This window comes from Myotis lucifugus, unplaced genomic scaffold (genome assembly GCF_000147115.1).
Source record: "Myotis lucifugus unplaced genomic scaffold, Myoluc2.0 scaffold_594, whole genome shotgun sequence".
NCBI classification, from domain to species: Eukaryota; Metazoa; Chordata; class Mammalia; order Chiroptera; family Vespertilionidae; genus Myotis; species Myotis lucifugus.
Window position 1 is genome coordinate 131272 of NW_005871642.1, and position 12793 is coordinate 144064.

The 12793-nt window shown below is 47.8% G+C and overlaps 1 protein-coding gene across 1 annotated transcript in view; it reads left to right on the forward strand.

Annotated features, from left to right (window-relative positions):
* Window positions 1-12793, forward strand: part of LOC102434773 (zinc finger protein RFP) — a 41094-nt gene that overhangs the window by 22345 nt on the left and 5956 nt on the right. Inside the window, 1 exon segment of the mRNA XM_023745875.1 lies at window positions 6659-6681. Within this exon segment, the coding sequence (XP_023601643.1) occupies window positions 6659-6681 (23 nt within the window).

A 12793-nucleotide genomic window follows, 5' to 3' on the forward strand; every position in this document is an offset into this window, starting at 1 on the left:
CCCATTGTCCTGGTCACCCCAAACTGCCGGCCCTCACTGGCTTAGTCGCCACTCACTGCACCGCGCTGGCCTGGTGGCCCCACACAGCCTGCTGTTTGGTCATTCATCACTAACCTCCCTGCTAGCCTGGTTGCCCCACGCAGCATGCCAGCCTGCTGTTTGGCTGTTACTGTTACTGTGATGGCGTCCCTGACAATTTGCGTGTTCCTCTATTATTAGTATAGGTTGCTTTCAGAAGGAAGTGAGAAGGAGAGAGAGATAGAAACATCAATGATGAGAGAGAACCATTGATTGACTGCCTCCTGCATGCTCCCCACAGGGGATCGAGCCCACAACCCGGGCATGTGCCCTGGACCGGAATCGAACCTGGGACCTTTCAGTCCACAGGCCAATGCTCTATCCACTGAGCCAAACCAGCCAGGGCTGTCCTTCTGTTTTTTAATTGTTTTTTTCTTTTTGGTTCTCTGATTGCATGATTTTTTTTCTGTCCTATTTTCTATTTCACTGATCTGATGTTTGGCTTCTCCTAATCTGTGTTCCTTCCACTGTGTTCTTTATTAGTGCTATGTCATTCTTTATCATTACTGTTTCTTTTCTCATGCTGTTGAGCATCCTTGCCATCATTATTCTGAACTCTGTCTAATAAGTTTCTTACCTCCGTTTCATTTTCTCTTCTTCTGGAAAATTCTCTTATTCTTTTGTTTGGTGCCTGTTTTTTTTTTTTTTGTCTCCCCGTTTTGACTGCCTGTTTGGGTTTGTGACTGTGTATTAGGTAGATCTGCTACGCCTTCAATCTCTAGTGCAGGACAGTGTCAAACACTGTTTCTAATTAGGTTAGGCAAAGACTCAAAGCCTCAAGAGACCCGCCTCTGCCTGCAGACTGATTAGATTCATTCTTTTTTTTTTGGGGGGGGGGTATTTATTTATTTATTAAATTACTTTATTGATTAAGTTATTACATATGTGTCCTTATCCACACATTACCTCCCATCCCCCCACTCATGCCCTCACCCCCCCGTTTTCTGTGTCCATTGGTTAGGCCTGTATGCTTGCATATAAGTCCTTTGATTGATCTCTCCCTAGATTCAGTCTTTTTTTTTTTAAATTAAATCTTTATTGTTCAGATTATTACATTGGTTCCTCTTTTTTCCCACCATAACTCCCCTCCACCCAGTTCCCACCCCACCCTCCGCCCTCACTCCCCATCCACTGTCCTCATCCATAGGTGCACGATTATTGTCCAATCTCTTCCCGCACCCCCCATCCCCCCGCCCCAAGAATAGTCAGTCCATTCCCTGATTGGTCAGTCCAGGCCAATCTATGTCCCTGATTCTATTATAATCACCAGTTCATACTGTTCATCAGATTATTTATTCACTTGATTTTTAGATTCACTTGTTGATAGATGTGTATTTGTTGTTCATAATTTGTATCTTTACCTTTTTCTTCTTCTTCCTCTTCTTAAAGGATACCTTTCAGCATTTCATATAATACTGGTTTGGTGGTGATGAACTCCTTTAGCTTTTTCTTATCTGTGAAGCTCTTTATCTGACCTTCACTTCTGAATGATAGCTTTGCTGGATAAAGTAGTCTTGGTTGTAGGTTCTTGGTATTCATCACTTTGAATATTTCTTGCCACTCCCTTCTGGCCTGCAAAGTTTCTGTTGAGAAATCAGCTGACAGTCATATGGGTACTCCCTTGTAGGTAACTGACTATCTTTCTCTTGCTGCTTTTAGGATTCTCTCTTTGTCTTTTGCTCTTGGCATTTTAATTATGATGTGTCTTGGTGTGGTCCTCTTTGGATTCCTTTTGTTTGGGGTTCTGTGTGCTTCCTGGACTTGTAAGTCTATTTCTTTCACCAGGTAGGGGAAGTTTTCTGTCATTATTTCTTCAAATAGGTTTTCAATATCTTGCTCTCTCTCTTCTTCTGGCACCCCTATAATTCTGATGTTGGTACGCTTGAAGCTGTCCCAGAGGCTCCTTACACTATCTTCATATTTTTGGATTCTTTTTTCATTTTGCTTTTCCGGTTGGGTGTTTTTTGCTTCTTCGTATTTCAAATCTTTGACTTGATTCTTGCGCTCCTCTGGTCTGCTGTTGGGAGTCTGTATAATATTCTTTCTTTCAGTCAGTGTATGCTTAATTTCTAGTTGGTTCTTTATCACAACATCGAGGGTCTCACTAGATTTCTTGAAGATCTCACTACATTTATCGGCGGTCTCACCAGTCTTTTCGAGGGCCTTACTAAGTTTATCGGCGGCTTCTTGACAGTTCTTTAAAGACCTTAAAAGTGTGGTTTTAAACTCTATATCCAGCAGTTTGCTTTCCTCCATTTCTGTCATTTGTGTCCTGTTTCTTTGTCTCGGCGTTTTTTATGCTTCGTTGTGTCGATAGAGTGCCTTTCTGTGCTAAGTGTCCCAGTTACCTGAGGCAGACACTCTTGGTGCACCCCCTTGTGGGCTTTGTGCATAGTCTTGTTGTAATTAAGCCTTAATTGTTGTAGGTATCACTGGGAGGAATTGACCTCCAGGCCAATTGGCTGTGAGAATCAGCTGTGTCTGCAGTGGGAGAACTTCTGTGCTGGAGACACCCCTCCGGGGCAAGACTTGCTTCAATGGGGCTTTGGTGCTCACTGAGTCTGCTCCCTGAGTGTCAAGATTCGGTCTTGAGTGGCCTCAGGCAATTGTCCATAGGTGGGGTGAGAGGTTCTCCAACTGGATGGGGCAATGGCTTCTGCCTGGAGGCTATTTGTTATTCTCAGTGTCTTAATGTGCCTCAGAAACTCCACACCATGGGGCAGGGTGTTTTCCAATGGGATGGGTCAACTGTCTTCCTTCCTGGAAATCCCTGCCTGGAAAGCAATGTCTTTGTGAGAAAGATGACCTCCGCAATGTGAGGGAATAACTCAGCACAGGAAACCAGGTGTCTTGCAAGCTCTAACCCCAGAGCCCCAGTCCTCACACAGCTCCAGTCCTCTCTGCCCTCCCTCTGCCGAAGCACAAGGTGGGTGGCTCCATGGGGGAATTTTGTGCCTTGGCCCTTTAAGAGGGTGTCTGATTTCCAGCCATCTCTCCCTGGCAGACAGCACCCCCACTGCTTTTCACAGCCAGATGTTATATGGGCATCTTTCTCAGTTCTTGTGCTCTGGGCTGGGGGCTCTTGTTTGGAGTTTAGATCCCAGAGTTCTCAGTGGGAACCCCCACAGATACCTTTCTGGAACTTCAGTTGCCATCTGTGGGAGTCTGGCCAGCCCTTTCTCACCTCACCCCTCCTACCAGTCTCGATGCCATCGCTACTCTCCTTCCTTCGTCAGTTAATTATTCAGGATGGTGTTTTTTGTATTTTAGTTGTAATTTCAGTTTGGTCCTCGGAGCGTGTCTGTGTAGCATCCTTGTATTCCACAGCCATTTAATCTCAGACCATAATGATTGATGGATGCTAAATCAAAGGAGGGAAAGTTTAATAATAATCAAATTATTAACATAATTTCAAAGTACATTTATTTACTTGTTTATTTTTTTAATTCTCATCAGAGGGTATTTTTTTTTTCATTGAGTTTTTTTTCAGAGAGTGGAAGGGAGGTAGGAGGGGAAGAGAGCAAGAGAGAAATGTCGCCGTGAGAGAAACACATTGGTTGCCTCCCACGCTCACCCCCACTGGGTTTGGGGATCAAACCTGTAACTGAGATAGGTGCCTTCGACCAGGAATCAGTCCATGGTCCAACACTCTAACCACTGTGCAGTCCAGCCAGGGATTTTTGGTTACTTATTAATTACACCAGAAAAAATAGTAGCTATATAGTGATGAAAATATCACTAGTGAGGGGCAATCAAATATTATGCAACTTTAGTACACAATATACATTAGTCCCAGGTTGTACAGCCTGAATTTAATCATGAGGGAATATCTGACAAACCCAAAGGGAAGGACATTACTAAGTGTACTGGTTAATAATGAGGATTTTTTTCAATAGATGGAGTTACACATAGTTGATATATATGCGATTTGATGTGTATGCTATTTTGCTGTATTGACAGCAAGCTTCAAAACTTCATATATCAAATTTTCTGAAGGTGTTAACATCATAGATATTTTTACCCTTAAAAATGGCAAATTTCGTGCCAAAAAAAGAGCATTTGCAGGAAGTTTTAATTCATTACTTTATTTTGAAGAAAAGTGCTGCTAAAAGTTGTATACTTCGGGAAGATTATGGTGAACATGCTCCATCTCAAGATGCTTGTGAACACTGGTGTAAATGCTTTAAACGTGATGATTTCTATGTGAAAGACAAAGAACGTCCAGGTCAACCAAAAAAGTTTGAAGACTAACAATTACAAGCATTATTGGATGAAGATGCGTGTCAAACTCAAAAACAACTTGCAGAAAGATTAAACGTTGCTCAGCAAACGATTTCCGATCGTTTACAAGCAATGGGAAAGATTTTAAAGGGAGGGAAATGGGTGCCACATCATCTGACTGAAAGACAAATGGAAAACCCAAAAATCATCAGTAAAATGTTGCTTCAATGGCATGAAAGAAAGTGTTTTTTGCATCGAATTCTCACTGGCGATGAAAAGTGGATTTATTTTGAGAATCCCAAATGCACAAAATCATGAGTTGATCCAGGTCAACCATCAACATGGACTGCAAGGCCAAATTGCTGCGGAAAGAAGACAATGCTCTGCGTTTGGTGGGATCAGGAAGGTGTGGTGTATTATGAGCTTCTAAAACCAGGTGAAACCATCAACACTGATCACTACCGACAACAAATTATCAATTTAAATCACACTTTGATCGTGAAATGACCAGAATGTGCCAGAAGACACAGCAAAGTAATTTTGCTTCATGATGACGCACCATCACACACTTCAAAAACAGTTAATAACACGTTAAAAGATCTTGCCTGGGAAGTATGAACCCACCCGCCGTATTCACCAGACCTTGCTCCTCAGATGACCACTTGTTCTGATCGATGGCACACGCACTTTGTGAGCAGCACTTCAAAACGTACCAAGTGGAAAATTGGGTCTCTGAATGGTTTGCCTCAGAACAAGAAAAATTCTATTGGGACGGTCTCCACAAATTATGTGAAAGATGGGGGAAATGTGGAGCTATCAACGGACATTACTTTGAATAAAGCACTTTTGATGTTTCTCTTGAAATTATTGTGTTCTCTTTGATTACAAAGTCCGCGTTATTAACCGGTACACCTAGTCTGTATATATAAAGAGCCAGGGGCCGTTGCAACTGAATGGACGACCAAACAGGCTGCATGGGGCGACCAGGCCGGCAGGGGGGGGTCAGTGAGGGGCGACCAAACGACTGAACAGCAGGCTGTGTGGGGTGACCAGGCTGGCAGGGGGGTTAGTGAGTGATGATCAAATGACTGAACAGCAGGCTGTGTGGGGAGACCAGGCCGGTAGTGGGGTAGTGAGGGGTGACCAAACAACCAACCAGCAGGCTGCATGGGGCAACCAGGTCGGCAGGGGGGGTAGTGAGGGGCGACCAGTCCAGCAGGGGGACAGTTGGGGCGACCAGGCCGGCAGGGGCGTGTAGTTAAGGGCGACCAGGCCAGCAGAGGGGGGCAGTGAGGGGCAACCAGGCTGGCAGGGGGGCAGTTAGGGGTGACCAGGCCAGCCGGGGGGGGGTACAGTAAGGGGTGACCAGGCTGGTGGGGTGGGAGCAGTTAGGGGCAACCAGGCTGGCGGGGGCGGGGGCAGTTGGGGATGACCAGGCTGGCAGGCAGAGGTGGTTAGGGGTGATCAGGCTGGCAGGGGGGCCACTAGGGGCAGGCAGGTGAGCAGTTAGGAGCCAGCGGTCTCAGATTGTGAGAGGGATGTCCAACTGCTGGTTTACGCCTGATCCTGAGGATATCCCCCGAGGGGGTCCCGGATTGGAGAGGGTGCAGGTTGGGCTGAGGGGGACCCCCCCCTCCCATGCACGAATTTTGTGCACTGGGCCTCTAGTATATAAAATAAACCAGTGTCGATGTCTTGGAAGGTAAATCAAAGCTAAGGAACTATTCCATATTGAAGACACATGTCATCATAACTGCATGCAGTGGAGGACCCTGGATTACTGAGGGGGAGGAGTAGCTGTAAGAATATCATTAAGACAGTTGGTTACAGTAGATGTGGACTGTGGGTTAGACAAACCTCCCTGTTCAGTTTCCTGCATGTGATAACCATCCGGGGGTTATAGAAGAACATGCACCGAGGAAATGCACACAGGAAGGATAAAGGGTCAAAGGGTGTAATGGACACAGTGGCCTCTCAAATGGTCCAAAGGATGAATATGTTTGTAACAACCTGGTAAGTCTGGTAAAGAGTAGACAGGAGCTCTGTACTGGCAGCTTTTCTGAATATTTTAAATTATTTTAAAAGGAAGCAAGCTGCACATTTGTGGTGAAGAGTGGGGAGCGTGGGGTAGTGCGTATGGCACCCGAGGTCTGTGGGCAATGCTGCCGCAAGGGGAAGCTGTGTGGCCAGGGGAGTATTCCCAGCTCCTCCGGCCGCCCGGCTCCCGGCTGAGCGTGTGCCTGTCTCCCCGGATTCTCCAGATGGGCTGGCCTCTGGTTGGGTCTTCAGCGAACTTCTGTGAGAGAACATTGGGGTTTGAGTGACTTCTCATGGCTGTCCTTTTCCCTTTCTCTTACAGGACGCTGGGGACACATTGAGCAGGTACCGTCTCTCTCCTCAGTGCTAAGTCCGCAGGGGAGACTGTCTCCTTCCTGCTTAGAACCCCTGGAAGGAACCCGAAGCTGGAGGTGGCCCGTTACCAGGGTCCTCTGCTCCGCCTGTCCCTGAACGGGGACTCATGCACAAAGAAAGTGGGTGACCACAGCTCTTCTTTAAAACTCAGGAATTAGTGGGGGTGAGGGGTGAACTTGGGGCTCCCTTGGGAGGGTGCTAGTGGTTTTTGAGGACATTTCCATGGAGAGGGTGGAAGTGCATGGACTTGGGCGAAGTGCAAGGGGAGTTTATGATTGTTGCTTCCTAAACATTTCAAAATCCTCTCTTTCATTCTTTCTCCCTTTTCCCGCAATGGGGGAAATATGGCCTAAAGGAAGCGACCAGCTTAGTTATGTAAATAGTGACAAGACACCTGGCTTCTGGCTCTTGCTCTGATTCTGTCTATACTGTAGCATCAGGCGGACAGCGAGTAAGAAAGAGCTCCCTGGTGTTAGAATATGACCGAACAGGGAAAGCTGGGGGCATTGTTCGTGGCGGATGGTGAGGGCAAGCCCCATAGGCCTGGCACGTAGTGTCTGGTGGGTACCCTCAGGGTGGGAACTGCCTGAGGGAGCTGAGGTTTGAAGCTGATGAAAGTCCTGAACAGAGCACCTCCTAGAACAGTGGTTCTCAACCTTGGCTGCACATTAGAATCACCTGGGAATCTTTTTACAATCCTGATTTCTGGGCCTCATCCTCTGGAAAGTCTGTTTCTTTGTTATGGGGTGGGGCCACACATTAGTAATAAAGAAACAGAATTTCCAGAGGATGAGGCCCGGAAATCAGGATTTTAAGAAGATTCCCAGGTGATTCTAATGTGCAGCCACGGTTGAGAACCACTGTCATAGAGGAAATGCGCTTGATTCTGTGGAAGCATTTGAGGAGATGGGGGAGGGCCTCACAGATGCAGTGGGCTGTGTGGACCGGGTCATGTTGATGGACTTGGTTTTTCTTTCTTTCTTTCTTTCTTTCTTTTTTGAATTTGACATGTTACATTTTTTTTATTTCAGGAAAAAATTGGTGTGTTTTACATAATTTTAAAGTTACATTTCACACTTTATATAGCTGACTTAATGAACTCTTTTTCTAATTTGAGAGAGAGAGAGAGAAGAAGGAGGAGAGAGAGAGAAGCATCGATTTGTTGTTCCACTTATTTATGCACCATTGGCTGCCTCTTGCATGTGTTCTCCCCGGAGCTCACACCCACAGCCTGGGTGTGTCGGGACGGTGCTCCGACCAACCGAGCACCAGCCAGGGGGGTGGAATTGTTTCTCGAGGCCCCTGAGGGAGGTGAATTGGTGCTTGTGCCTGTCCCAGACAGATGACCTCAGCAAATACTACCTTTTTTTTTGAAATATATATTTTTATTGATTTCAGAGAGGAAGGGAGAGGGAGAGAGATAGAAACATCAATGATGAGAGAGAATCACTGATCAGTTGCCTTCTGCAAGCCCCCTACTGGGGACTGAGCACACAGCCTGCAACCTGGGCATGTGCCCTTGACCGTAATCCCACCCGGGACCCTTCAGTCCACAGGCTGACACGCTATCCACTGAGCCAAACCGGTTAGGGCAACACTACCTTCTTGTTACTTTGATGCCAGTCTAGTTCTGACCCAGCATATGATCCTCCTGTTTGTGCCATTAAGGTTTGGATTTGGCTGTATGGGATAGGAAAACCAAATTTTTTGTTTTGCACTTATTTTGCATTTTATACAGAACAACCTGAAGTCTGCATCATTTCTGGACAAGTTACCCAGGGGTTTATAGACAGTGTGTCCATCTGAACAGCATGGTGCTGGGGATTGGGGACCTACACAAACGCAGGCAGGAGTTGTGAGGGAGAAGGGGCACCGCACCACAGGGGTGTGTTTCAGTCCTTAAAGAAAAGGCAGTAGAGCATCTGAGTCCCTGAAAACCTGTGCAGATGGGGCTTCTGAAACCAGCACTAGACCCTGAGCTGCTAGGGAGGGGCAGGCGGGATGAGGACCTTGGTAAATAAGGGATGCTTTCTGTGGCAGGGGACGAGAAGGGAGGCTCACTGTTCTTCATGCCCTCAGCCCTAGGACCTGATATTTCAAAGGAGACCATGTCCAAACTCAAATCATTTTCCTGCTTAGAAGAAGGTGCTGGTATCTCTGGGATCAGGACCATGAAGATACCATGGTGGTCATGCCTATATCCCTATGCTGGGGCCCACGGCCTACTAGAACAGGGAGAAGAGGCCAGAGGGTCATGGCTAAAACACTGCGTTCATTTTAAGCACCGACTGGGCAAGACCCTGTATCAGACCCTAAGTCTGCGGTGTCTACAACCCGCAGAAAGGCCTCTAGGAGGGAGGGCAGGGAGGGGGAGGTGCAGCACATACAGAAAATCTCAGGACGTATTCACGGAGTGGAGGACAGAACACTCCCAGATCTTTGTTTTTATGGGATAATTTTAAAAAGAAATTAACATCAAACACTGGGTAACAGAAACAACAAACGCCTTGGGCTTTATGGTCCTGGCCTTCATGGTCACCTGGTAGCATAAAAAAAAATTACCCCAAGCCTGTCCAGCTAATAGGTTTTGTTAGGAAGCGTCTAGTACAGCTGACGATCCAACATGGCTCCTATGGAACAAGGGGCAGCGTGGTGGCGTGCTGCCTGCGGGGGACGGGGCAGGGCAAGTAGCTGCAGGTTCTCTGCAGGTCAGCTCTGACCAGGGAAAGAGGAGCCAGATTCTCACTGCAGAGATGGTGTGGGGGCCAGAGCTCACCCACACCACACGCGTTAGTCCTGGTCATCCTGCAGCTGATGGGCAACACATCAGGGGAAAGGAGCTGGTTAGGGAAAAAGGGGTCACTTTTCATTTTGTAAAGTCTTAATTTATATTTTAATCTCAAACTGATTATCAGTATCTCAGATACAACTTAATCTTTTAAAAAATATATATTTTATTGACTTTTTACAGAGAGGAAGGGAGAGGGACAGAGAGTCAGAAACATCGATGAGAGAGAAACATCGATCAGCTGCCTCCTGCACACTCCCCACTGGGGATGTGCCCGTAACCATGGTACATGCCCTTGACCAGAATCGAACCTGGGACCTTTCAGTTCGCAGGCTGACACTCTATCCACTGAGCCAAACCGGTTAGAGCAATACAACTTAATCTTAAGTCTTTAAAAACCCCCTGAAACAAAACAAAAATATACTTTATTTTAAAGCTCCCTTACTCTGGTAGTCAGTCTTCCCCCCACACCTAATTCTCTAGTTTTACTCTGACTTAGAGTCCACAGACTTCATCAGACCACCCGTGCTCCTGGACTTGGCCTCTCTAGAGAGAGGCCTAGGGCTCGGCTCCAGATGAGCTGTGCCAGTAACATCCGATGCTCGTGCCACCCAAACAGCGCTGTGGAGGCTTCATCTCTGTCCTGCCACACACTGGAGCAGCACCCCACTGTGAGCACCCACGTCGGGCCAAGGTTCTTGGCCTTGCCCTGCTCTAAGAGGACATGGGGCACAATCTTGTACAGTTGAGCAACCCGCTTAAACATGGGGTCATGAGGCAGGTGTTTCAGAGCAAACTCTGACTGACACGTATACCGTGGATCAGTCTTTCTCAGCGCTGCATGGCCACAGCCTGGACAACCCGCCCTGAGTTGAGTGTGTTCCAGATGTAGTCTCGTAACTTCTCATCTGACGCACCTTTGCCAACTCCTTCTGAAGATGTGTCAATCAGATAAGCACTGTCTGATTTGCCAGTCCATGTAGGGGCCCTGCCAGCCCATTCATAGCTGCTGCCAAGGACAGGCACGGGTCGGAAAGGGCACTGCCAACCAAGTGGCTGGTATGGGCACTTACATTGCCACCTTCCTGGTCACTGTGGATGGTGAGGTACAAGTGCATGAGCTCAGTAAACTGAGCATCGGTATAGCCTAACCCAGTGATGGCGAACCTGTGACACACGTGTCAGAGGTGACACGCGAACTCATTCTTGTGTTTGATTTTTCTTTGTTAAATGGCATTTAAATATATAAAATAAATATCAAAAATATAAGCCTTTGTTTTACTATGGTTGCAAATATCAAAAAATTTCTATATGTGACACAGCACCAGAGTTAAGTTAGGGTTTTCCAAAATGCTGGCACGCCGAGCTCAAAAGGTTCGCTATCACTGGTCTAACATGTTGGTGAAATTGTGGGACCAGTCCAGCTTAGAGTCAATGGCCCCAATACTGGCTGCACTGAGCTGAGACATGGGTGTAGATGGTGGGAAAGTTGTCCAGCAGGTGACCACCTGGGAAGTAGAGCCCACTCCTTTGAGAGCCAAGACACTCGTTCCTCTGTTGGGATTTTGTCCAGCAGCCAAAATAAGCCCTCCAGCAGGGGTTCTTCCCCACCCTTAGCCCTGGGCAGCAGTTTCTGACATTCAGGGATACTGTAGCCACGGAAACAGGTGCTCTTGAAGGAGAAGAGTAAGAATGTACAACTCATCAGGACCAAGAGCTGATGTTTCATACACCAACGCCTCTCATGCCCCCATACAGCGTGTCCACAGTGTTTGGCCACCGCTGTCTTTCCATGTTGTTGCCTGAAGTCTTAACTCGGCCTGTTCCTTAGGTATCAGGTCAGCCAACACGTCTTTCAAATGTGCGGAGGAAGCACTAGCATGCTCGGCAGCAGGCACAAGACAGGATGCATTCAGATAAGCTGCAGGGCAATCAGGCAGGTGCTAGCAATGCTGAAAGGCTTAGTATCCTGGTCTTTCTACTTAGATATCAGGAAATTTTCAGTCCTGAAGTCATTAAGTTTTGCTAGTTTTAAGGGTCAAAAGCCTTCTAATGGCTTCCTATTTACACGTTTCTGGGATCCTCAAATCCATCTTGGCTCCGATGAGCTGGGTGGCCGCAGTGAGTAAAGCCACTGGCGGGGGAACTCAGATCTGATGGGGAGGCCGAGGGGAGCGAGCTGCGCAGGAACGGGAGCCTCCACCGCTGCAACAGATGCCGCGCCCACAGGTGAACAAGGTTGAAAGATTTCATTGGCTTCAGGCTTAAACATAATAAAAAGATTTCCACCTTGTGAGAAATGTGCCCGGACTGTGTGGTGGCTCCAGTGTGCGTCAGATTCTTGAATTTCTTTCTGTTCACCTTTGTGCCATCTCTAAGGTATGGTCATCGTCCAGGAAAGCTTCTGGAACGCCAGCAGCAGGAAGGAGGAGAGCTGCATCACATTTCTTTTTCAGCAGCCGTATTAATTTAACACAAGATACTTCTTAACCTCTCGGCTGGAATTCTGTCTCAGGATCACATCCAGACTGGGCAGCCAGGAACCCAGCAGCGTCTGGGAGATGGAGGCGCAGGGGTAGCTGTGGGTAGGCAGTCAGCTTGGCCACAGACCCCTGGAAGCTGTGCTAATTGGGCCGAGAGCACCCATCTGTCAATGTCACTCTCACCGAATTTGGGAACCTGAGAATTCTGGGTCATTGCCCACCGTGAATATCTTGGTCATGGACTCCAGTGTTTTCTGGCCTTCAGTTTAATTCAGGAACCCTTCTGAAAAGCCCTGGGCTTTATGCTTTGTTTTTGTTTTCATGAGTAAGGGTCTCCCTTCTCTGGTCTCAGGGTCGTCGTTTAGGAGGGACTAGGGCAGTCCCTCTTTGTTATGGGGTGGGCCCACAACATTAGTAACAAAGAAACAGAATTTCCAGAGGATGAGGCCCGAAAATCAGGATTTTAAAAAGATTCCCAGGTGATTCTAATGTGCAGCCAAGGTTGAGAACCGCTGGACTAGGGCCCCGCGCTGGGTCCTCGCTCACGCCCGCGCCCTCGCTGGCCCGGAGCCGGAAGTAACCCGCCAGCACATGATAACCAGAGAGCCCCGCCGCCACTGCCCTCACGCCTCACCACCATGGATGACGCCCAGCTGCCAGCCCCCTGTCCCCGCCCCGCCCCGGCCCCAGCACCGCCCGCTGCCGCCGCCCCCCGCGGGCGTTTCACTGCAGTGAGTGTGGCAAGAGCTTCCGCTGTGTTCGGACTTGCGGCGCCATTTCGCGCGACATACTGAGCTCTAGCCCCACGCGG